We start from the raw sequence: 24,229 nt of genomic DNA, 5'->3' as shown, positions 1-24,229 counted from the left end.
TCCCTCCCTCCAGGGAGGCCTTTTACACCCATCAAGCTGCAAATCCTCAGCAATTAGAAGGCAGCCAGAGCTGGCACCAAACTGAGACACAGCATCCTGTTTTGCAGCCAGAGGGTCAGGCAGCCCAGAGGGAAGAGACCAGAGTCCAGAGGTGGAAAAAAGAGAGAGGAATCATTTTTATTTGTGAAGTGTTAACAGATGGAACAGTTTGATGCTACCCAGCAGTAAAGGTGTTAGACTCCCCTGAGCACTCATCTGCTCATAAGCCCCCATGTCACGCACACACTGCGATGGCTCAAGCACAAGCACACACTGTTAAAACTCAAACCACCCCCAGCCCCAGCTCACCCTGCCCCATCCCCACGGCAGGGACATGAACCACCCATGGAATAAGTTACAGCAATCATTTATCCAGTGTCCAGCTCTAACTGCTCCTGGCTGCCTGTTTCAGAGGAACCAAGAACAGCTCAGGAGGGGCTAACTGGGAATCTGCCTGGCCATGAACATGCCCTTTGCCAGGGAAAGGTGCAGCCTTGCTCCAGGTGATGCACTGCGAAAAACACAGAACTCCCCTCCTGAATCCTCTGGTCAGATCGTGTCACCTCCTGACAGCCACCAAAGCAGCTCCTCCCTCACCCCCACATGCAGGTGGGACACAGGTGGCTCCCACCCCCCCACTCTGTACCAACACAAAGAAACCCAGGACAGAGACAGCCAGGGACCTAGACTATTGGGAACAGGGGATTTACATTTACAGGTAGAAAAACCCTCCCATGGCTCTTTAAAAAAAAGAAGTGTATTTTAGATTCTACAAGTTAGATTCTTCTAAGTTTCCTTAGAAAGTGAAGTAACTGAATCTCAAGGACGCACTAGAATATTCCATGGTGCTATTTTACCAAAAAAATAGAAGAAACCAAAATTGTCCAGACGAGTTCTTCATCTACACGTCACCTGGCAAGAGAGAAAGAAAAGCCAGTTAGATAATCCAGTTGCACCAGTAGGGCTGCACTGTGCTAGAGGGAGCTGGTGGAGCCCACGCTGGGCCAGAAGAGCCTCTGGCTCCACAGATGCTTCAGCTTCTCCCAGAGACCCTCTGCAGACACAGACACTGCAGCTCTTGCCCCCAGGTGTGGCTCTGCCCTCAGGCCTGACACTCACCTGGCCCCACTCCTAGTTTGCATTTCTCTGGCGGACATTCTTGTCCTTGTGGTTTGTGGCATTGCTCTTCCTGGGAAGAAAGGATGGACATGAGGAAAGGGAGAGCAGAAAGCCCCCCTCCCTGGCCCACTCATCTAATTCAGGTCCAAACAGATGGTGCAGCTCAGCAGGAGATCAGTTCCCAGAGCAGTGCCAGACCCCGATGCCACCCCAGGTACGTGTGGTTTACACACAGGGACATTTAGTGAGCCATGGGGAGACATATTCCCACCCAGCACGCTGAGTGTTGCCCCACACCAGCCAGTTTTTATCTTCAGAGCAGATTCCCTGGGTGGATGAGATCTGTCAGCACAAATCTGGCTAAATAGGGAGAGGAAAGGTACTCACAGTGGTGCAGAGCCTCCATCATCATCTGCACATTCGGGACAGCGAGGAAAGAAAGAACAAACAGCGTCAGGGAAGAGCATGTACAAAGTGACCTCTGCCTCCTCTTAAAGCACTGGGGACTATGTTCCAGGCAGCATTCCCACCACCACTTAAAAATGGGAAAGAGCCACAGCTCCTCTGGTGAGATGGCAGCACTGCCCCAACCCATCTGCACCCGCCCCCACAGCTCCATGACTTGGGATGGCTCCCAAATCTGAGCACACTCACAGCAGGTAAAGGGGAAACCAAACAGGATGTTTCAGGAATAGGGGCTTTAAGCAGCGGCAGGAAGCCCTTTTCCCTTCCCACATGTTGTGATATCAAAACAAACACTGCACACCACGTTCTGGCTACACTGAGCAGCACAGCTAAGGAAACACCTCTGCCAACACGTGCCAAGTCCTGAGGCCTTTCACCAGCTCCCTGCAATCTGCCACCTCCCAACAGGAGGCTCCCAGACATCTCCTTCTGCTCCCCCCATTGCCTCTTCTACAGCCCTGGCTCCCCTCAAGTGACCCCAAGCCCCACAGTCCAGGCACTGGGACTGCCCTGGGCACCAGGATCTGCTCACAGCTGGTGAGAGGACAGAGGCAGACACGTGGCTTCTACACCTTCTACTTACCATGTGAGGTGGCACCCAGCAGCAGAGAAGGGAAGAGTGGACAGGTAACACCAGCAAGAATATCACACCAAACACAGGCTGGACTGTCCCCATCCCAACCCAGGTGACAGGAGCGTTCAGTTCTCAGCCAGTACTGGGAGGAACTGGGTCAGACAGGCCTCACTGTCACCTCCTCTAAGGAGGGGCAAAGCTACAGGGACTTTTGGGGAGAGAGAACCACTTGGAAGATGCAGCTACAACTTCCATAAGAGGACACCTGCCTTCCACCAGCCAGGGGTGTCAGAGGGCAAAACATCTGCTTGTAAAACTGCCTTGAGTGGAATTCCAAGCCCTGCAGTCAGAAGACGGATATTAGGCCTTAGCCCCTCTGCTGCACCTCTCCTCAGGGGGCTGAGGGGCCCAGCAGTATCCGGGGCAGGAAGGATACAGAGCATTCACACTGCATTGTTAACGGGATCAGATAAGGGCGACCCAGCTGACACAATGCAGATCCTCACCGATAAGGAAAGGGAGGAGCTGGTGCTTCCAGAAAAGATTAAAGATAGTACCGGGCTTTGAGATCCAGGATGTGTTGATCTGATGACCCAAAACATTCTGAGCTGAACACAAGCTAAGCCTGGTCTTGCTGAGCTACTTATAGTCCCACAGTTTTACAGCACCACAAAAGCTCTACCTCTTATTTACAAACCACCCTCTCCAGACTGGGAGCTGCCAAAGCAAACCCAGCCCTGCAGACACAGGAAATACCTAAGCAAAGAGCAGAGGTACTGGTGAGGCAAAGGGTCAGGCTGACCTGCACCGAATCCTCTCTTGCTCCATCTCACTACTGGACTGCCAGAAACAGCACAGTTACAGGCAGTTTCATGTCTGAGGTGGCACAGTACAGACTGCCCTTGTTTCACGAGCGCCCACCCTCAAATCAACCCCCTCTGACAAGGGGACCTCAGAGTTCCCTGCGAGCCCATCTTGACACCCAACAAGTTACTTGATCTCCCCCCAGAGATTTAAACCCAGGCGCCTCCTACCATCAAGAACCTCATCTGGCTTCCTCCTCTTCTCATAGATGAAGATGATGGTGACAAGAACAAGGACTTCTGCCACGATGCCCAGGAAAGGCCAGAGCGCTGCCAGGCGGCTGCGGACGCGCAGGTTCACCGTGGCATCCCCGGAGCCGTAGGAATTGATGGCATTGCAGCGATAGTCGCCCGTGTCCTCCTCGATGTTCAGTTTCAGGATGCGCAGCTCCGTCTTGTTGCCGCTGGACTTGATGATGTATCTCCCAGAGGCATTCTGTAGGTCCTGGAGGGAGGAGGAGGAATAAGAGAGCTCTGAGGGCAGCGCTGACTGACCGTGCACGGTCCAACCCCCACAGAAATCCTCCTTCCCGGGGCACTGAGCTTTGAAAGACTCAACTCTGATGGCACAAGTTCCCCCACCTCTGTGCTGGGCAGGAGGGTTGGCAGAAGGGGAGAAGGAGCAAATCACAGCACTTACACTTTCACCATTTTTGTACCAGGACCAAGTGGTGACAGGGGGGAAAGAGGGATTCTTGCAGGTCAGCACACCTGTGTCCCCCTCGTTGCCATGCTCAGACTTCTTGTATGCCGTCACCTGGGGGGCAACTACGGCAAGAGAACAAGAAATTCAAACACCCCATTACAGAAATCACATAGATTTGTGCTCTCTGCAACACCTCACAAAATCAGGCAGTTACCCCAAAGCTTGACCTCAGTAAGGCTGTTCCTCTCTCTACTTTGGCATTTTCAGAGGGGAAAGCAAATCAAGCTGCTTCAAGAAAGGCTCAGACAGATTTGTCCACCAGGTACTATCCTTCTCCCAGTTTTCCTGTGGGAACATGCCCACGGGAATGCAGGATCTAAGAGCAGACCCTGCAGACACAGCATTGCCTGATAACACGGCACACAGAGCCCTGCAGCCAGGTAAGGGCTGGGAGCAGCCCCTCAAGAAGCTGAAAAGACACCACAGCAAAGTTTTCAGGAGATGACAGCTCCCCCATGCCCCTCCTCAGACCCAGAAGCAAACACATGAAGTTACCTGAAATATTCACTTGTCCTCTTATCTCCGGGCTGGTTTTGTAGACACACTCATACATGCCAGAGTGCTCCTCCATCTTCCCCTCGATTCTACCAAAAACAGGATTCAGGTAAGCATCCAGCACAACTGACTTACCCACAGACACCGACCTCCAGAGCCATGGAATCAGACATCCATAAGCATCAGCAACCTCCTCTATAGCAAATTTCTCCCTTTCCAGAAGAGTATTTATGCTGCACCATGTACCTACAGCAACCCAACTCTCCACTCTCCCCTCCCCACACACTGAGGATGCCAGAAGAGGCTTTCACGTGCACCACATCTGACACAGGTCTGTCAAGTCAGAGATCACTGTTCCAGCCCACTGAAACACAGGGCAAAGCAGGGGCAAAGATCATCCAGGTTGGGCTACTCTGGATCAATCCCAGCACAGGGAGAACTCTCCCGTTCTCCTTCCTGTAAAGCTGCTGCAATGAGATTTAGTGGATTATGCAGCCCCGCAACAAACATCCCATTCTGCTGCTCAGTAATACCCACTCGAGGGAAGGGGCCCACAGAGTTTGTCCCGTGGCTGCACTGGGACAACGGGCTGTTTGTTAGTTCTGCTGTGCACGGCGCTTCCCACTTCCAAAAACCACTCAGCTGAGGAATTGAGGTCACGCGAGGGAGGCTGGGTTATAAATACTTTAATCCTTGTTCAGCTCCCTGTTGCTATGGGGAGACAGGCACGTCGGCACTGCCATACAAAGGGACATGATGCCTCCACAGCTGCTGGGTCAGTGCCAGCCAGGCCTGACTGTAATCGGAAAGGAAAGCTCACTGCACTGCCACAACAAGGCTGGTATTCCCACACTGAGCACAGACCACGGCTCGCTGCAGCTACCCAGCTCCTGTGAGAACAGCTGGACTTTGGAAAGGCACAAAAAGCCCCCAGGAGAGACAACATGCACTGGAGCCTCTCACTTCAAAGCTCTGGGGGAACAGCTCTGGCACAATGACCAGGCCCAACATGCTGTGCCCGACAAACCAGAGCCCAGTTGAACACCTGCTTACAAACACGAACAGCAGAACTGCTCTGCGAGGATATTTGTGGCATAAAACCGTCCCTTCCTCCTTCTTTTTGTCCCCTCCTCCCCAAAAAGGAGAGTGTTGGGCCTTACCAAAACTCTGTCCAGCTCATCCTATGCTCTACAGTCCCAAAGGCCTGTCATCAGCAGGGCTACAAGCACTCAGCCCTGGGTCCAGCTGACAGCAAACAGCAACTGCCCCTGGGAAAAAACATGCCCATGCTCAGGTTCTGACCTTGCCCCGACACTCACGTGTAGCTGGTGAAAGCACTGTCGGTCTCGTCCGCTTGCAGGACCTTGTCCCCATGCATCCACTCGTGGCCCTTGATGGTGGAGTATGGCCCAGACATGTTACAGGTGAGGACCAGCTTGCCAGAATCCTCAGCGACATGAGCCTTGATGTCCGGACCTGCATTCGTAAAGAATTGGATTTAAGTTAACACAGGGTATTGCAGAGCTGACACGGGGCCCAAGAACCTGCAACACAAACCCCACAGCTCCTCGTCTATCCCAGCTTCCACTTACCTTCATACAGAGTTCCCTACCAGCCCTGACAGTGCCAGCAGCAGACAGTCCCCAGCACCAGGTGACTGGGCCTGAGTGCACCTGGGACAGCAACGCTGACCCTGCAGCTGCTCCCCTACAAGCAGGACCTCTGCTGTGTCCTGCATCACTTGGAGCCTCTACTGTTGCTACCATGGGTGCAGCCCCAGCAGAGCCCAGTGCTCAATAAGCAATGGAAAAGGTCACTCTGAAGGGCAGAGCAGAGCTCTCTGCTGCTGTGAGCCACCAGAGCACTCATGTGTCAACACCTCCTGCCACCTGAGCAGCTTCAGACACCTCCAGGTAACACAGAGGGCAGTCAGGACCCTCTGTTGCAAGGGGCAGCAGACCAGACCGTGTGGCAACAATATGTGCTTCATCTGAGGCAACCCAAAGGGTTTAGTCAGAATTAGTCCAGGGAGAACACAGAGCCGTGACTCCGAAAGGCCCTGGGCCTCCATGTGCCAGGCAGCAGTAAATTATGCAACATAAGATGACTCAGGCATTTCTACTCGTAGGAGGCTGTCCGAGAAGGCAGCTGCCACCAGCAGCACCATTACACAGCCCTGGTGGCACTACGGTCCCTACCCTTCCACCCAACCTCCATCCCTTGGAAGGAAGAGTTTTTGCCAGGGTTGACAGGCACTTTGCTTTTCCTCCTATCCAAATTCCACTGGAAGAAGGTTCTGCTGGAGTTCTGCATTTCCTAGCACATTTCTGCTGAGAAGGGAGCTATGCCCATCTAACTCATGGGAAGACCTCACCGGGATGTTAAGCTCCCTCCCAGGTTTCTATCGCTCAGAGCGGTCTGTGCACTCCAGCGTTCGCCCGCCCGCTCTGCGAGAGGGAACCTGGCCACGTCCACGGGACAAGCAATGACATCACACTCAGTGTCACACAGACACGGCCATTTCAAAAATGGTTGCATCTTAGACCTCAAAGCAGGTTTTGTTCCCCACAGCCTGGGTCACCAGCACAGAAGCGAGCTCAAAGCAGGGCTGCTGAGAGGAGCGGGAGCTGTAGGAGCCGCAGGAAAGGGCCGCTGGTCAGTGGTGGTTAGGGCAGAGTCGACCGCAGAATCAAGGCTCAATTCTGCGGCCACACCAGGGCTCGAAGGCGCTCGGGGATAAGCGGCAGGTTCCAGGTCTTTGGCTCCGGAAAAGGCGCAGGATTGCCGGAGGGCGAATTGGTTGGGAAGCCACAACCCTTTTTGAGCAGGGCCATTTCGGGTCAAGTCACAGGTGGTGGGGAGTCGACAGAGGGTGGGAGTCTCTCAGTTCTACAGCGGGGGGTGGGAGGGTGGGGGAGCTTTTGGGAGCCACAGGACACGGGTGCAGGGGTGAGCATGGCAGGAGACTCAAGACACCAGTGTCCGAGCAAGTGCCAAGGCCTCGACGTGGCCACTCACGTTCGATGACAAAAACGTTCGCCTGGGAACGGATCCACTTGACTTTGGGGCTCTTCGACAAGTGGTTGCGGTCGGGATCGTTGCTAGCCCGGCACTCATACATGCCTGAGTCGTCACTCGTGAGGTTTGCGATGTAGATGGTACTGGTAGAGTGCAGGTTGTAGGTGGCGTTGATTTTGACACGGTCCTGCCGTGCGCCATCCCAGAGCTGAGCATAGGTCTCATTGGGATCGTTCCCCTCAAACCACCACTGGATCTCGGGGATGGGATTGCCAATCGCCTCGCAGTACAACTCCACGCTGTCCTGAGTCAGTCTCTTTTGAGACAGCGGTGACTTTATAAAACCAGCTATGAGTTGAAGAGGTATTAGTGCAAAGTGTTAGTGCAAAGCAAGAATTCACCTTCTACAAGCAAAAATAATCCTCAGCGACTGAGAAGAGGCTGCACATCATCTCCAGATCAGCGCACCCTACCTGCCCTCCCTCCCTCCACGCTCTGAACTCTGCCTGGCTCAGACAGGGCTGTTCACTTCGTATCTCCTGCGGCTCCACTGCAAAACCAGCACAGACAAAACAGCACTCTGTGTTTGCCACTATCCAAACTGGACACCCACAGCATCGCCCACCCACTGCGAGGGACGGCCGTGCCTCCGGGGCAGACCAAGGGCTGCAACGCTCCCCAGCCCCCAGCGCTTGCAGTTCCAGACTTTTCTGTGAGGGCTTATGCAGCCTCCACAGTCCCCAGCCCGTGCTCTGGCAAGGTGCTGCACAGGTCACGTCACCACGAAAGGCTGGGGGGCAGCGAGGTGGTGGGACCCCAACACGTGTCCTGCTGCAGAGAGGGCGGCAGCGCCAGAGCACAGACTGAGCCCCTCCAAGTCAGTTTGGGTAAAATGGGAAAAGTGCTTCCCCGTGCCCCCCTCCCCGAGAGGAACATGCCCATTCCCCCTCCCTGCACAGCCCCAAGGCTGGCTGACCATAACTGGGAGCTGGCTGGGGCCCAGGCCCCCCTCGCTGTGCCATGGCTGGGGGACCTGGTGCACAGCCACACATACCAGCCCCTCACCACCCTCCACCTGCTCACAGCTTTGTTTCATCCCTCTGCTCACCAAGGTGCCTGGCAGGAACTTCTAAGCACAGTACTGAGGTAACAACTTTTTTGGGGGAGGAGAAAGGTCTTGCAGTCTGCAAGACATCCTGAGCCAGGTGGGGAAACATGTAAATTTGTTGTCATACAAACAGTGAAATCAGACTTTTCATCTCAGGCAAGACCAGCCTGCAGAACTGAACTAGCAATAAACAGATCAGAGGCACAGGCAGCAGCTGCAGGCTGGAATTCAGGTATTTTTCACTCTGCCCTTGCAGCCAGAGGCCAGGGGGTTCAGCGCTGCAATCAGCCAGTCCAAAGGTCGGTCCGTGTGCTGAGGGAAGCGAAGCTGCCAAATGTCTTCAGGCTCCAGGGCAGGCACAGGGCAGCACCCACAGCCCGGGGAGCCCTTCCCAGGGCGGGCAGGAAGGGAGGCTCAGTGGCTCTGCTTCGGGAAAAGCCATCAGGCCCAGGTCGAGGCCACTACGTGACTCACCCTAAGCCAGGTTTCGGAAGAAGCTCAGCTTTCCACACGTCCTTCCTCCACTAATGGGCGGCCCTGCACACCAAGAGCCTTCCAGGAATTAATTTACTCAGTTAAAAGCACTTTACGATCATACAGAACCCTCCACTGATGCACCGTGACGTACAAGCACAGAGGAGGTGGGTTTGGGAGAGGGTTTTTTGTACGCCTGAAAATGTTTTAACAGGAAATTCTAGGACTGTTTTTGTGAGAGTAGAAACAAATCAGTGTCACAAACCTAAGTTTGCTCAAACTGAAGAAAAATACAAGACAGTTTGTAAGCAAAGATTGACTCCTAAATAAATCAATTCCACGTTTCTCAAAGGAAAAATTAGCTTTACATACTAAAGCTTTGAAAGTCTTGAAGAATAAGCATCCCTGAAAGAGAAAGGACCCTCATATGCAGCCAAGATGCTCTTGGGAGAAGGCTGACTGATTTTAAATAAGTGGGAGGTCCAGGGGTCCCCAGAGATGTACAGGACAGGGGTATCAGCTGTGAGCAGCTCTCTCACACTCTGGGTTCCACCCCCAGGACCAATGACCTGTGTGCCGTGGGGGACTTTTCACACCACAGGCTTGTGATCAAAGATTCCTTGTTCTGACAAGCCCTGGAACTGCCCACAGCACTTGTACAAGCCTGTCCATTCCAACTGCAGCCTGAATTAAAGCAGGAGCTGGTAAAGATCAAGGGTTTTACAGCTACAAGGTGATTACTGTACTCTGACAAAATAAGCTGTGCAAGGTTATTTGCTCTGAGTTACAGGGTACCTCGTGCAGTTCAGACAGGTTAAAAGACTCCAGAGCAAGTAGCAGCAACAGTGAGTACCATTTGCAATCCCATGAGATTAATGTTCCCCCTGTTCCCACCAGAAAGCCGAGCAGGCAATCCCAGTCCCAGGCTCTCCAGGCTGGGGAAAGCGCCTGCTGAGCCCAAGGCACAGGAGCACAGGCAGCAGCAACCCACTGGAATCGATCGGGGCCGCTCACACATTTTCCAGAGAGTGCCAGGCTGCAGACTGGAATCAGCTCCCAAAGGCCAGACATTCCCCACAGAGCTGAGCCGGAGCCTCCCCCGGCGCCTCCCAGGCACAGCAGCAGTATCTGATCCAGCAGAACAGCAGGGAAGGCAGAGAGAACAGATAACGTTCTCCAGAGTCACCTTCCAGCTGAAAACAACCTCTCCAGTCCCCGGGGTGTAAACAGCCTGGACACCCTTGGGGCAGACCAGCCTGACCAGAGCCCCACTGTCCCACAGGGTATGTGCTCCCACCTGGCCTGACCTTTGTTTCTTGGCTTGGGAAGGGGATAGCTGAGGCTCTGACGCTTTTTGCCATTTTCACTAACAGCTACAAAACCTGCCCTTAAGCTTCACACAGCCAGGCCAAAGTCAGGGGCCCTCCTCCTGAGGGCACAGAGTCCAGGCACACACCAACCTACGCTCAGGGTGAGCTGCCACACAGTCTGCTCTGTAAAAAACAAACCTAAACACTGCTGAGAGGTCAAACCCCCGCTTTCCAGCCCCCACTCTGCTATCTCGAGGCACCAGCACTGTTACACACCAAGCCCAGGAGCCTGGTGGCCGGGCAGGACACGGGTGTTACACAACTGACGGGGCAGCTCGTCCTTCTGGGGCTTTTCAGACCAAGGATAGAAACTGCCTCCTCCACGTCCCACTGGTGCCAGTCCCCTGGCAGGAGGCCAACAGAGCCACAGAGGGAGTGGGATACAGCAGACCCGGGTAGCTCCAGATGAGTTTATGAAACTTTAACTGTGAGGTTTAGGAGGAGGCTCTGCCCCGAAGAATTAAAATGCAACTCTGCAGCAAGGAAATACTTTAAGCAGACACTTCTATCATACCCCAGCTTTTCCGGAATCCTCCCAGTCTTTCACCTTCAGTCTTTGGTTCTACTATGGTGAAATTAGCCTGGTACCACAAACTGCCTACAGGTACCAGACGCTCTAAACAGCCAGGACCAGCGGTCCGCCCCTGGCGATCAAACTGAGCCTCTTCCATCAGCACCCCTTGCACGCGGACTGATCCAGAAGCTGCGGAGTCCTGCGGGCAGACCACGGCTGGGTTTGCCATGGCCACCGGCTCAGTTTGCCATGGACTCCTCCAAAATCTGAGAACGTGAAAGGTGAAGCCCCAGCACGGGGCAGACCCGGCTCCTCCCTGCGGGACGTGCTTTAATCACCCACCGTGGGGCCGCCGGAGCCTCTGCTCGGCGCCGGGGATTATCGGGGACACCCTTAGGGTTTAAAGCCGAGAAACCGGAGAAGCGGCTGCGGGGAACAGAATTCCTCGGTTTTCCTAAGGAGAAAACAGCCCCGCGCGGCCGGGAGCGCCAGCGGACCCCCCCTTCCCCCGGCCATGGAGAGCGGCGAGCACGCGGTGCGCGGGGGAGCCCGAGCCCCGGGACCGCCCGGCCCGGCCGCCCCCGGCCCGCCCCGAGCCCCCGGGGCGCCCCCGCTGCCCGGGTGCGGCCCCGCCCGCCGCGGACGTGCCCCGCCGCAGGCGCCCGCGCCGCCGCTCCTCCCCCCGCGCCCGCCGCTGCCGGGCCCGGCCCGGAGCTCGCCCGCGGGGCCGGGATACCGCGGGACCCTTCGGAATCGCGCCGAGCCCAACTCCTCGCAGGGCCCCCCGCGGAGCCCCCCGCCCCGCCCGGCGGAGAACTCGCCCCGGAGCCGCCCCGGAGCCGCCCCGGCCCTTCCCGCCCCGGCCCATCGCGGCCCCGGCTCGGCCCGGTTCGGTCCTTACTTGTCCCCGCGGCGCCCGCGGCCATCGCGCCCACGACAAGTAGCGCCAGGAGCGCGCGCGATCCCGCCGCGCCCGCCGCCATCTCCGCACGCGTGCCCGCCGCGCCGCGCGCGCGCTATAAGCGCGGCCGGCGCAAGCACGTGGGGCGGAGCCCGCGCCGGGCCCGCCCCCTGACCAGTACGACCGCCAATAGCGCAGCGCAGCTCTGGGCTGGCCACGCCCTCCCGCCCCGGCGCAGCCAATCAGAGGGAAGAGTGCAGGGAGCGCCCCCGCCCCCCGCGCGCAGAGCCGGTTCGGGCCGGTCCCGCCGCGGCCACGCCCCCGCGGGTGCCGATGGCCCCGGGAGAGGTCCCGGTGCTGCCCTGGGGACGGGGGGGCTCAAACACATGCCCGTCCCTGCTGAGCCCCCGGACACACCGGGCACGGCCCCCCCAGGCCATGGAGCCCCTCGGGGCGCACCGTGGGCAGAGGCGTGCGGGAGCCAGCGCGTGCTCGGGCCCGCGGAGTCCCGGGGCAGCGCCGGGAGCCGCCGCGGCTGTGCCGAAGGCACGCGGGAGTTCACGGAAGGCTCACGGGGTGAGCCAGGGCCGCCCGCGGGCCCCCCGCACAGCGGGATGTGTGGGAAGGGAACCGGGCAGCGCTTCCTCGGCGCGGGATGCTCAGGGGAGACAATGGATCCTGCGGACACGGCGGGGCCGGTGCCAGGACAAACCGGAGCGGCTGCGCGAGGCCCTGCCCCACAGCCCCCTCCGGGCCTCGGCACAGCGCCCACGGCCCCGGGTCTAGGGTACCCAGGGAACACGCCTGGCCCCGGGATCTCAGCCGGGCAGTGCATGCCGGGGGGCCGGGGGTTGCCGGTGCCAGCCCAGCCAGAGCTGCCTGGTAACGCCGAGGGGCCAGGGCGAGCAATAACCAACATGGCCCAAGGCAGCCAATGCAGAGGCCTCTGCAGGACAGCAGCTCTGTCCCCAGGTCTCCCCCCAGCTCTTCTACATCCTGGGAGCCAACTCTTGGCTGAACCAGCAGTGGGAGCAGGGTGGAGCACTCTGGCCGGGGGGTGCGGGGCAAGGGGGGCAGGAAAAGCCAAAACAATGGGGCCATTGGCGCCAGTCCCCACCGTGCTCTCCACGGGGATCTGCCTGCTCCTGTAAACTCCTGAATCCTCCCAGAGCATTTCTTGCCCACGTCTGCTCCCAGCACGTTCTGCCCCCCCTGCACTGGGGGCATTTGGCAGATGGGGCTCCCCTGGTGCAAAAATCAGGCAGAATGTGGAGCCCACGGCACCCTCAGCCTGAGGAGCTGGTCCTGATCTGGGCAGCCTCCAGTGTCCAGCACTGTTGGGAACTCCCAGGGAGGGGGAGAGAAGCTGCATGGAGCTCCAGGACCTTCCTGCCAGGGAGACAGCAAGGGGCAGGTTCTGCAGGGCCAAGGCTGGGGTGGTCCCTGGCCCTGGGGGCAGCTCACAGTGCTGCCGGAGCATCACCCCGAGGGCAGCAGGGAGGGAACCAGCTGCAAGGAGCCAGCAAAGGCAGAGGGCACTTGGGCACAGTAATTCGTACCCCTGTGGGTGGGGGAGGCTACTGGAGGTGCCCAGAGAAGCCCTCCAGAAAAGGAGGGGGGAGCTGGCTGTGAAGGGGGGGCAGCCAGGGCTGCTGCTCCATGCCGGCTGGTTGACCTTGGAAGCCGTTTGCCAGGCCTGAATAAAGCGACAATAATCCTATTCACCTTTTAGCCTCATTTCCTAAGGCAACAAAGCACATGCCCTCTCCACGTGCAGTTGCAGGTGTCACTCAAGCCCTGATCCCATTTGCACGACTCCAGCCGGGGGGAAGTTTTGCTCATTACCCCTCTGATGAGCTTTGTGCTGGGGGGGCAGGAGCCTCAGGCAGGCGGTTTGCCAGGGCCTCATCCCTGCCCTAGCCCCAAGGCGCTGGCAGCAGGGCTGCTCACCCCATCCCAGCGGGAGAAGGCAGCGGCAGTGCCCCAGGCTGGAGTGGGGCGGGCTGGGAGCTCACATATCCCAGCCCCTCTCAGTCTGTGGGCTCAGGACACACCCAACCCGGATCAGAGGAGCTGAGAGGGCCCCAGGCACCCACTGTGCACCCATCAGCCGCCGCTCAGCACAGCTGGGCACTGCCCGGGCAGGTCTGCTGTCTGCAGAGGAGCAGGAAGGGAAGCACCTTCCCAGTGCAGCACTGGAGGGTTTGGCCCAGGCCAAGAGACCATGTGTTGGCCGCAGGTCTAGGGCAGAGGCACCTAACGCTGCACCCTCCCCTCCCTGGGAAGGGCAAAGATGCTCTCCAGGCCAGAGGCAACCCTGCCCAGATGCTCCTGCCTCCTCTGCAAGGTGGGAAGAGGGTTGCTGTGAGACCCACGCTGCCCTGAGCCCTGGGAGAGCAGCCAGCCCATCCTGCCACAGCTCCATGCGGGGGCTGAAGGGCAGGAGCTGGTCCACGTCTGGCATGGAAACCCCTGGAACAGACCAGGCAGAGTCTCGCCGATGTACCACAGCCTTCCCTAGAAGAACTTTATTAAATAGTTTCCAAAAAAACAGAAGCAGAAAGACTCAGCATGACCCTGTCCCTCCCAGCTAGTCAAAAACTACAAACAGACCACCCCCGTGCCCCCAGTGCTGGCAGCTGCCGGGCAGAAACTGCCTGGTGCCCTACGAACACAGCTCTGGCATCACAGGCAGGGGAGGCAGGAAGGTCCCACAGGGACAGCCCAGAGGGCTGCAGGGTGAGCCCCAGAAGGTGTTGAAAATCACACAACGCTCACATGCTGCCCCCCCAAAAGCAACCACTCACTGCCACCACAAGCCCCCCAAACCACTCCTCCCCCACAGGGCTGAAGAGGAGCTGAACATGCCCAAACAAGGGGCAGCCAACATCAGCTCTGGCTGTCACTCCTCAGCTAGAGACACCAGTGCCCCAGTTTCTGTGGCTTTGTGAACACCCAAACACAGCTTCCCCCTTCCCCCCCTTTGAAGTTCATAAAATAGGGGGTTTCTTTTTGCTTTGCCTACAAAGACAGTGATTTCCTTTGCAACAGCAGAACAGTCTCCCTGCGAGGTAGAGAGTTAATTTCAGGGCTGACAGATCCTAAATTCAAACCCGCTTGTTCTAGTTGAGGTAAAATTCAGTAGTTTATAGTAAGTTTTGCAATGCTAGAGGGCCATCAAGATTCCTCATTGCCAGAGTCATCCTCATCACCATAACAGCTCTCTGCTTCCTCCTCCATCTCGTCATCCTCATAATAGTCATCATAGAAGAGGTCTGAGCCCTCATCTGAGGCTGGAACCTTGGTCTTCACACAGTACTCTGCCAGCGTGGTGGGGACTTTCACACCATCCCGCTCAGCATCCAGTTTGGTGCCCAGCACTTGCTTCCTGGAGGGCCAGAAGTGAGGGGTGAGGACAGAGCTCTGCACCGCAGCCCTCCAGATCCCGTGTCCCACAGGATGCCAGCCCAGCCAGCACTGCCAGGCCTGGCTCAGCACACACCTGATGATGTCCGTGTACTCCCGGTCCTTCCCTTTGCTCTCCTTCCACTTGCGGTACATCACAGAGGCGTCCACGTTGGCTGGGGAAAACGTGTTGGGCTCATTCAGCAGTGAGATCACACTCAGGAGAATGGTCCTGGCATCGATAAACACAGGCAGGTCAGAGCCCAGGCGGGTCAGCAGCCACCCACACCCCAGCAGTGCCAGCAGCCCCGTGTCCCAGCAATGCCACTGAGTCCATGGGCTGAGAGAGCCCTGTGCTGCCCACAGCAAGGGAAGGTCCCAGTGAGGAGGAGCAGGCCAGGCAGGGGACACCAGCACATGGGCTGTCGGGCTCACATGCAACCCCACACAAGCTCTGCCTGTTCTTCAGCAAAGCCCACAGCCCAAGTGCCTCCAACAGCCCCCTGGAATCTCCTTCAGGCTTTGGGAGCAGAAGGCCGTCCCCATCCTCCCACCGTCCCACCCCTGCCCTCAGCTGAGCCCCCCACCCGCAGCCCTCACCGCACGTTCTGGGTGGGGTTCCAGCGCTCCGATGGCAGCTCCCCACTCTGCGGGTCGTCCACGGGTGGGTGGAGGATGGAGATGCAGACATCACCAGTCTGAAAGCACAGGAGAAACAGAACCCTCAGGAGCTGATGCCCCAAGCACCCTTCAGTAGCAGCTCCTCACTCTTCCCTTCGGCTGAAGCCACGTGAAGCAATCCCAGCTGTTCCTTCAGTCCCAAGGAAGGGGCACCAGAGTTGTTGCCACAGCCCCAGGCCTTGGGCTGCCAGCACCACACGGGTCAGGCTGCTGAACACTCCGTGTACCCAGCACAGCCCTCCTGCACCCCCTGTGCCCAGGGCCCCGGGGCCTGGCACGTTGCTCGCCCTGCAGCCACTCGTGGCACAGGCACGACATCCCCACGGGCTGAGCGTGGGAGCTGTCGGGCCTGGGAAGCCTGGCTGGCCTGGAACCTGCGCTGGGACAGCAAACGGCTGTCGTGAGCTCATTAGTGGCATTCCCAGTGCCAGGCAGTCATTGCCAAAGGCACTGAGTGTCCAGTGCCAGACAAAGGCTGGCACTTGCATCCAGTGTCATTGCAATAGATGCACACATGTCCACTGCCTGTCCAAGACTTTCCTCGCTGTCCCGGGGGACCTACCTCATAGATATTGGGGTGCCACATTTTGGTTAAGAACCTGAAGGCAGGAGGAGAGTAGGGGTAGTCGATGGGAAATCGGAGACGAGCCTGCAAGGAAACAATAAGGAGACATGAGGAGACCAGCTTGTGAGAAGGAAGGGACGGAAACCACAAAGCTCCTGACAGCTCTGGGAAAAAGGAACCTCTGCCAAGCCCAGATGAGCTTCTGCTGGCCTCCATGTCAGCTGGCTCCGTAAGCAGGACACTAGCCCCAGGGGCAGGACAGACACCGGCCCTGCAGGTGCCCTCTCACCACACAGAGTGGGGTAAGTGAATGGGCTGTGAGGGTTGTCAGCTCCTTCCCCACCATTCTGCCCAATACCCTCCTCTCCAGCAGGGCCCACCCACGCTAACCTGGTGCTCTCCAACATGGAGGGACCAGTGGGAGCCCACAGTGCTGATCCAGCACGGCCTCAGCACCTGGAGCCAGCCAACCCCCAGGGCTGCTGTCCAGTGGCCATAGCTGTGCCACCGGAGAAAAGGCTGTTTACCCTTCAGAGCTCAGGGGAAGGAAGCATCAGGTGTTTTGTGCTCTGATTAACACATCAAATGTCTAAAAATAGCCTGTCACTGCTGAAAAGAGACCAAGTCCAAACTGGCTGCAGCGCGAAGCTCGGGGGCTAAAAATAAAAGCACGTGAAGTTCAGGCTGCAGCCCAGGGCTCCGGCAGCCACCGAGGGCTCCTCCCGCAGCCAGCGAACCCCAGGGGCTGAGGCCAGGCAAACACAGCCTCACTGTCCACCCCTGAGTGAGGAGGTGAAGCCTGAGGTGGCACAGGGACTTAGAGCAACGTCCCCATGGCCCCCAGAGCTGCTGCCAGCACCAGGCGTCCGAGAGGACGGAGGCAGCTCCTCCCTGCGTGGCAACGTCCCAGAGACTGATTCAGCTTTCGGCTGTTTCCAGGCCCTGGGAACAAACTTCCAGATTGAGACTCAGCTGCTGCTCCCAAAACAGGCAACGGCCAGAAACAAACTGTGAAGGTTTAAAACACACAACAACTCCCTGATTGTTTCTTGCTCCCTCAGTTCACGTACCAGAGAATTTGGACAGTAGATCCATGAAGGGACAGTGTGAACCACTCTGGTTCTGCCCAGCAGTGGGGGAGTGACCCGGGATTGCTCTTTACCCATGGAATGAGCCCCATTCAGCAAGGTAACTGCAGACAACTCTTTGGATGCTTCTGGAACTACAGCCTGGACAACAGCTCACGGCTGCTCATGGATCAGGGCAGGAGACAGAGACACTTGTCCCCCTCCTCGCCACCCTGATCACCCTGACCCATCCTGGGCTCCAGCCCCCCACCCTCCCGCCCTTCCAGGATCCGGCCCCAGCACAGGCAACCCCGACAGCAGCGGGTCTGTCCCCATACGTGTTCCTGCCTCGTCTCCCAGGCTGGCCGTTTGTCCCTGAGCTCCACGGCGCAGACAGAAGTGGAAAGGGGGAAAAACGCAGCGGGGGCCACGTTCTGTGTGTGGAGTTTGGGCAGCCCAGGGCAGTGCACACGCACACGGGGACACTCAGCCCTGCGCTGGGCTCCAGCCAAACAGCTGAACGTCGCAGAATAATCCCCTTTGTTGTGTCAGAGGGGATAAGAACAAAACCCACAGAGGCAAAGGGGGCTGGGACAGCAATAACCCCGCTCTGCCATGCACTAACAGGCTGGAGAAGATTCAGCCCCTTCGCTCTCCTCTTATGCAGAGTCTCACCAGCACCTTTGGTGCCGACTCTGGAGAAGCTCTCAGGCACACAACAGGAGCACGAGTGGCTAAAAGCTGAGAGTTCAGAGGGTCTTATGCCAATTTCAGCGAAGAGATAAAACCTGGCTCTGAAGCATCAGCTATGCATGCCCAGGAAAACAAACACAGCTGACCCTGGGTGACTCACCCCGCACATCCCCACCCTGACAGCAACAGGATGAAAACACAAGAGCTCGGTGGAGGAGGGAGGATGAGAAAGAGGAAGAAAACAGCCACCCAGGTTGCACAAGACCTGGGAAGAACACACACACATCCTGCCGAGAGGGACTGAGCTGTCAGGCCACAAAACGCCTTCTCCCACCTCAAACTCCAAACCAAACCACGAGACACACTCTCTGCCCAGCTCTCAGCTCCCCCCGGGGCTGGGCCATCTGTGCCTGCACCCGAGGGACCTTTGTCTCTCCCTCCGGTCTGGTGGCGATGCCCTGGATCCCCTCCAGGAAAGGGAATATCAGCCACCCAGAGCTTGTAGTCCGGCACCCACAGAGCCCCCGGGGGGCCAAACGCCCCTCACGACGAAGGGGACCCTCACCTAGTTTGGCAGCAGCCACCTGCGCACCAGCTCCCATCCTCCCCACAAGAATACCCCGCAACCCCAGGGACCCCGCGGTGTCCAGCAAAGGACCCCGATCTCCCTGGCCCTCAGCACCCCCTCAAGGCCGGGAGCAGCCCTGTCATGCCCCCCCACACCCACCCGAGACACCCTCACAGGGTCTCCCCGCTCCCGAACCCCCTTACCCTTTCCCAAGGCACCCGGCACAACCCACGACACCATCTGCTCTGCCTTCGCCCCCTCGAGCCCCCGCTCCCCCCGGCTGCTCACCTTGAAGTACCCGCCCTCGTAGTGGGTGTCCGGGGGGCCGAAGATGGCCACGTCCCAGGTGTACAGGTCCCCCTCGTCCACCAGGGTGACCCGGAACCCCTCCACGGGCTCCTCCTGCAGCCCCTTCAGCTCCAGCAGCAGCGCCTTCTGCGAGCTGGGCACGGGGGGCCGCGCCATGGCGGGGCCGGGGCTCGGCGGGCCGGGGGGGCCGCTCTGAGGCGCGGGGGGGCGGCGGGGGCTGTGCCGGCGGGGCGGAAGGCGGGGCCGCCCGGAGCTCCGCCCCTACGGGCACCGCTCGCCAATCAAAGCGCGCTGCGGGGGCGGGGCAGGGGCGGAGCTCGCGCCGGGATGGCGGCGGGGCGGGGCCGGGCCCGGTGCTGTCGGCGCTCCTGGTGAGCGGCCGTGCCGGGGCTCCCGCTGCTCCTGGCCCTGCTGGAGCTCCCGGCCGCCCACCGAGCAAACCCAGCGCACGTGCCGGGGTCCCTTCAGCGATCGTCCGCCGCCCCGGGGCTCCCTGGGACACCGGGTCCCGGCCCGGCCGACAGCCCCGGTGCGACCGTGCAGCCCCAGGTCAGCGTTCAGCAGTGACTGCACCTGTCAGCCCGCGGGTGTCACACCCTGTGTGATACTACACCGCTCTGCCAGGGAACCGGAGCAGAGGCTGCTCCTGGCACAGCCCCAGCAGAATGATCCCTCCAGTGCCCGTGGCTCACACCTCCCCTCGTGTCACATCCTGTCACCTGTGCTTGGGTCAGGAGCCAGCCCCAGGTCCTGCCCCCACCCAATACAACATCCCAAGCCTGTGGGGATTCTCCAACCAGCCCTTGCACTCCAGGTGCTCCACAGCCACACCAGCCCCCAAGGATGGAGACTGCCCTGTGCTGCCAGGTGGTAAGAAACTGGCCACTAAAAAATAATAAAAAGATTTAATGTCTTACAGCAAACCAGCAATTGCACAGTATAAATAACAAAGAGACAAGTTCAAATAAATAACCCCTGGCCTGACACACAGCTGGTGCCAAAGCAAACCCCATCCCAGGGGAAGGGGATGTGTCTTGTCTAGATATGACGCTCATGGAGCTGTCCCAATGCAGCCATGGCCCAGCTTCGTTCCTTCTGGCTTGATTCACTGCCCAGAGCTGCCCTGCAGGTCACAGTCCTTGTGCCAGTTCTGGACAACACCTGAAAGGGACTTCCCAATGCGGCTGGGCCAGAGGAGCCATGGCTGGGCGAGGTGCTGTGAGCAGGGGCACAGAGCTGCTGAGCACAGTTCCTGCTGAGCAGGAACAGGGGAGGGGCATGGAAATGGGCAATCTCTTGTCGGGCAAACCCAGGCTCTCCAGCCAGTGCCCGACCAGCCCCCCATGCTCACCGTTCAGCTCAGTGGGGTCAACAGCGGCCGCAGCCAGCGCCGCTCCCACTCAACATCACTCCACAGGCTTCACCTTTGCAATGAACAGCGCGGTGGCTTTCCTCAGGAACTCCTCCCTGCTCATGGATGAGCCGAGCTTCCTCTCCTGCAGCGCCCGATCCATGGCCAGGGCTAGCCCATCGGGGCCCAGCCGGGAGCCCGCCTCCAAGTAGCGGCCAGGCCGCAGGCCGTGCCCGGCGCCCAGCGCGTCCTCCAGCGCCCGCAGCACAGCCTGGCACAGCCTGGAGTCCGCGGAGCCGCCGCCGCCCAGCACGGCGAACAGCGCGTCGGCCTTGGCCGCGAACTCCAGCAGCACGCAGCAGGTGAGGACGCCGTAGCGGAACACGTCGAACGGGACGGCCTCGTGGTCGCGGCAGCGGACGCGGCGCAGCAGCGCGGCGGCCGCCTCGGCCGGGGCCGCCCCGCGCTGGCAGATGCGCCGCAGCAGCTCGCTGTAGAGCCGCCCGTCCACGCCTGCCGCCCGCCGCCGCCCGCCGCACCCCAGCACCTCGTAGGCCGCGCCGGCGTTGCTGTCGAAAGCCGTCCTGTCGCGACAGGGCACAGACACAGAGAGGCGACCTCGTCCCCCGCCCCCGCCGCCCCCCGCCGCCGCCCGCCGCACCTGTGCGAGTGGTGAGCCAGGCGCACGTACCACAGCGCCCGGGCCAGGCGCTGCGGCGGCCCCGGGGGCTCCGCCGCCGCCTCCGCCGGCACCAGCCGCTCGAAGTACTCGGCCAGGAAGGACACGGGCTCGGCGGGCCGCGCCTCCAGCACCTTCAGCAGCGCCTCGCGCACCATGGCCGTGACGCCGGCTCGAAGCAGGAAGTCCGCCGCGCTGTCCTCCGCCAGCCCGCCGCCCCCCGGCGCCACCCGCCCCGGCTCCGCCAGCCCGCTGCCTCCCGCCGGCCCCTGGGCGGCGGCCGCCCGCCGCTTCTCGTACGCCGCCATCTTGGAGCGCGCTTCCGCCCGGGCCGGAAGGTTCCGCACAGCCATCTTGCGCACTGGCAGCCAATCGGTGGGCAGGAAGGCAACGCGAACGCTCCGCCATTGGGCGAGGCCGCGCAGCGGTCGCCATCATGAGTAAGGGCAAGGGAGCTGCCCTGTCAGTGGTAACGCGGGGGGCGCCGCGGCCGCCATGTCTAGTCCGGGCAGGTGCCCGGCCCTTGGCAACCGGGCGGACGCCGCCGGTGACCCGGGGCCGGTGAGGGGCCGCGAGGTCGGGACTGAGGCCGGGACCGGGACCAGGACAGTCCCAGCTCAAAGGACGCTTGCTCAGGGCTCGAACAGAAACAGCTCTTTATTGGAGTACCGCCCCCCCCGCCCGCCGAGCTCACGCTCCCCCGGGGGCTCCCTCGGACCCTCTGTCGTGGCAGAGGAGCGGCCGTCGCGCTCCCGCCCATCGCAGGTTCCGGGAGCGTCGGACCAGCCCAGTGTCCGGTGCGAGCTCGCGGGGATCCAGTCCCGGGAGCATCCCTGGCCCCGTCCCTGTGACACCGCTGCTCATCGCCCTTCCAGCCCCTGCTTCCCGCGGCGGCTGCAGGCACAGCTCCTGCTGCTGCTTCTTCTGGCCGGCCAGGGGCCGGGAGAGGCCAGCAGCGGACAAGGGGACACGGCTGGGGGGGTGGGGGCATCCGTGGGCTGCTCCCGCTCCTAGGACAGCTCCCACTGAGATCTGAAATGTTTCCACAGGCGACGAGACACAACGGCAGTCACGATGAACCCCAGCAGTGAGGCCGCTGCTCCTGCAGCAATGGCGGGGCTGGAGCTGAACGAACCTGCAGACACACGGAGCTGTAACCACAGCTGCCCAGGGCAGCAAAACCCCAAGGGATGAGCAAACCCCCCAGCACCAATTGTGGCACCGGTACAAGGGGCTGCAACCCCATCCAAGCGATGGGGGGGCAGGGCAAGGGGCCACAGACCACCACTCACCATCCACAACCGTCAGCTCCAGGCTGACTCCCTGGGCGAGGTGGCCGAGCAGGACACACTGGTAGTGGCCCTGGTGCCAGGGCTCAGCATGGTCCAGCCACAACACGGAGCTGCCACCCACGGCCTCCTCCCGGTACTGAGAGAGGGCGGCAGGGGTCCGCAGCCAGTGCACCGTGGCATTCCCGGCACACTGTGCATGGCACTCGATGCGCAGGGCCCTGCCCCGTGTCCCCGTGGGGGGGAGCGACCAGATCCGCAGGCTGCAGGCGGGCACTGAACCCACAGATGGCCCTGGGCCCATCGTGCCAGAGCCAGAGAGTGTGGCAGCAGCCACGGGACTGCCTGTGACAAAGTCCCGTGTCACAGCCAGCTCCGTGGAGGAGGGTTCGGTGGCAGCAGCCAGCTCCAGAGTGGTCCCAGCATCAAGTTCCCGTGCTGTGGTGGGATCATGTGTGGGGACACTCGGCCCTGGGGGCAGCACTGTGGTGGTCACAGGCCCAGCTGTGCTGGGGCTCCTCATGGAGGTGGCTGTGAACACACAGCAGCATCAGTCACAGGTGCCCTCACTGCAGCCCCATCACCCTCCACTCCGAGCACAGCAAGTGGGAGCAAATGGGCACTGGCAGCAGGGATGGGGACAGGGATGGGGATGGGAGATTCGGGAATGGTGCAGAAGCAGGAGCTGCTCCTGTTCTGGCAACACTACTCCAAGTAGCGCAGGGCAGTGGAGGTTGGCTCCAGCAGATGGAACACATGCGGGCCGTGGTCCCCAGCCCCTCCTGGCACTCACCCCCAGCACTCGCCACCACAGATGCCACCCGGGTGAAGGTCTCCTGTCCCACGCGCAGCGTCACCTCGCACCTGAACTCCACCCCTTCTGCCACCTCTGTCCCACCCACAGGCAGGGTGGACACAATGTCATACAGGTCCTCATCGGTCTCTGAGGCATCGAAGTCTGTGTTCTCCAGAGCCTGGTGCCCCCGGTACCAGGTGAGGGCCAGCCCGGTGACGGGGTGCACGCGCGCGGCCGAGCAGCGCAGTCTGGCGGGGTGCCCCGGGCACAGGGTGTGAGGCACTGCCTCCAGCTGCAGTGTGTCTGGGAGGGCTGCAGAGAAGGGGCAGAGCTAAGGGTGATTTTTGGCAGCAGAGCCCAGGAGGGAGGAGGCTGCCTCGGGGATCCAGGGCTGCGCCAGAAGGTGGCGAGGGACGGGCTGGGGAGCACTTACCATAGACCTTCAGTTCAACGGTTTGCTGGTAGTGCCGCCCGTGGCAGCTGCCCTGGCAGATCTTCATGCCCTCCGTGGCCACAGTGGCTTGGCTGATGTGCAGGATGCTGTGGGTGGGGAAGGAGGTGATAGTCCCCAGGGCAGTATCCAGTCCCCTCCACTCCACCGTGCCCCCTGCGCAGGCCAAGGAGCAGTTCAGTTCTGTTGAGCCCCCAAACGGCACCACCGGCTCCCGCGGTGTCACCACCAGCCTGTCAGCGGGGCGCCCTGGGCAGGAGGAAACCGCAGGGTGAGGGAAGGGGACAGTCACCAGAATCCTGAGCACCAGGACGGGAAGCTGCAGCAGCGACAGGGGGGACTCGGCGGCAGTCGGGACTCAGCGATGGGGAGGCCCCGGGGCTGCAGTGCCAGGGGCAAAACAAGGGGAGCAGCAGCAGCAAGGCCGGGCAGCGCAGTGGGTTGGGGGATAGGGGTGGCTCCTGGCCCCACGGCACTCACCGCTGCAGCCCCACAGCGAGCTCAGGAGGAGGAGGACAGGAGCCGGCTCCATTGCCTGCAGGGCAGCAGCAGGGGTGGTTTTCCTTCCTTTCTATCTTCCTTCCAGGGAGAGGGTGCCGCTGGCCAGGGCTGTTGCCTTCTGGCCGCCAGTCCCATCCTCAGCCCTTCTTAAGCCCTGTAGGAACCACCCCCACGAGCACCGGTCCTGAGGCCCCCACGACTTCCAGCCTGAGGGGTATTTCCAGAGGG

General features: G+C 60.3%; 4 protein-coding genes across 5 annotated transcripts; all 4 read right to left on the bottom strand.

Annotated features, from left to right (window-relative positions):
- Positions 1-152: 152 nt before the first annotated feature.
- Positions 153-11,739, bottom strand: BSG (basigin (Ok blood group)). Of its 2 annotated transcripts, XM_017834479.1 has the most exons (9): positions 10,746-10,771; positions 7,280-7,627; positions 5,581-5,737; positions 4,262-4,350; positions 3,701-3,828; positions 3,232-3,505; positions 1,546-1,570; positions 1,159-1,228; positions 153-951 (listed from the first exon to the last, which is right to left on the bottom strand). In XM_017834479.1, the coding sequence occupies exons 2-8, from the start codon at positions 7,380-7,382 to the stop codon at positions 1,171-1,173; spliced, it is 834 nt and encodes a 277-aa protein (XP_017689968.1). In that variant the 5' UTR covers positions 7,383-7,627; positions 10,746-10,771; the 3' UTR covers positions 153-951; positions 1,159-1,170. The 2 variants fall into 2 exon arrangements, with proteins under 2 accessions (XP_017689968.1, XP_017689969.1); XM_017834480.1 differs by lacking the exons at positions 7,280-7,627; positions 10,746-10,771 and adding an exon at positions 11,647-11,739.
- Positions 11,740-14,149: 2,410 nt separating this feature from the next.
- CDC34 (cell division cycle 34) lies at positions 14,150-19,112 on the bottom strand. Its single transcript, XM_017834498.1, has 5 exons — positions 18,914-19,112; positions 16,295-16,381; positions 15,652-15,749; positions 15,149-15,283; positions 14,150-15,034 (listed from the first exon to the last, which is right to left on the bottom strand). The coding sequence occupies exons 1-5, from the start codon at positions 19,088-19,090 to the stop codon at positions 14,824-14,826; spliced, it is 708 nt and encodes a 235-aa protein (XP_017689987.1). The 5' UTR covers positions 19,091-19,112; the 3' UTR covers positions 14,150-14,823.
- Positions 19,113-20,038: 926 nt separating this feature from the next.
- Positions 20,039-21,272, bottom strand: TPGS1 (tubulin polyglutamylase complex subunit 1). The gene is made up of 3 exons (XM_017834404.1): positions 21,205-21,272; positions 20,947-21,159; positions 20,039-20,869 (listed from the first exon to the last, which is right to left on the bottom strand). The coding sequence occupies exons 1-3, from the start codon at positions 21,270-21,272 to the stop codon at positions 20,341-20,343; spliced, it is 810 nt and encodes a 269-aa protein (XP_017689893.1). The 3' UTR covers positions 20,039-20,340.
- Positions 21,273-21,628: 356 nt separating this feature from the next.
- MADCAM1 (mucosal vascular addressin cell adhesion molecule 1) lies at positions 21,629-24,223 on the bottom strand. The gene is made up of 5 exons (XM_017834322.1): positions 23,981-24,223; positions 23,483-23,749; positions 23,047-23,361; positions 22,257-22,784; positions 21,629-22,099 (listed from the first exon to the last, which is right to left on the bottom strand). Exons 1-5 carry the CDS (start codon positions 24,030-24,032, stop codon positions 21,975-21,977), a joined length of 1,287 nt encoding a protein of 428 aa, XP_017689811.1. The 5' UTR covers positions 24,033-24,223; the 3' UTR covers positions 21,629-21,974.
- Between the last annotated feature and the right edge of the window lie 6 nt (positions 24,224-24,229).

This window comes from Lepidothrix coronata, unplaced genomic scaffold (genome assembly GCF_001604755.1).
Source record: "Lepidothrix coronata isolate B3197 unplaced genomic scaffold, Lepidothrix_coronata-1.0 Scaffold233, whole genome shotgun sequence".
Classification (NCBI taxonomy): domain Eukaryota; kingdom Metazoa; phylum Chordata; class Aves; order Passeriformes; family Pipridae; genus Lepidothrix; species Lepidothrix coronata.
Note: the sequence above shows the minus strand (reverse complement) of the source record. Positions and strands in the feature narration are given on the sequence as shown.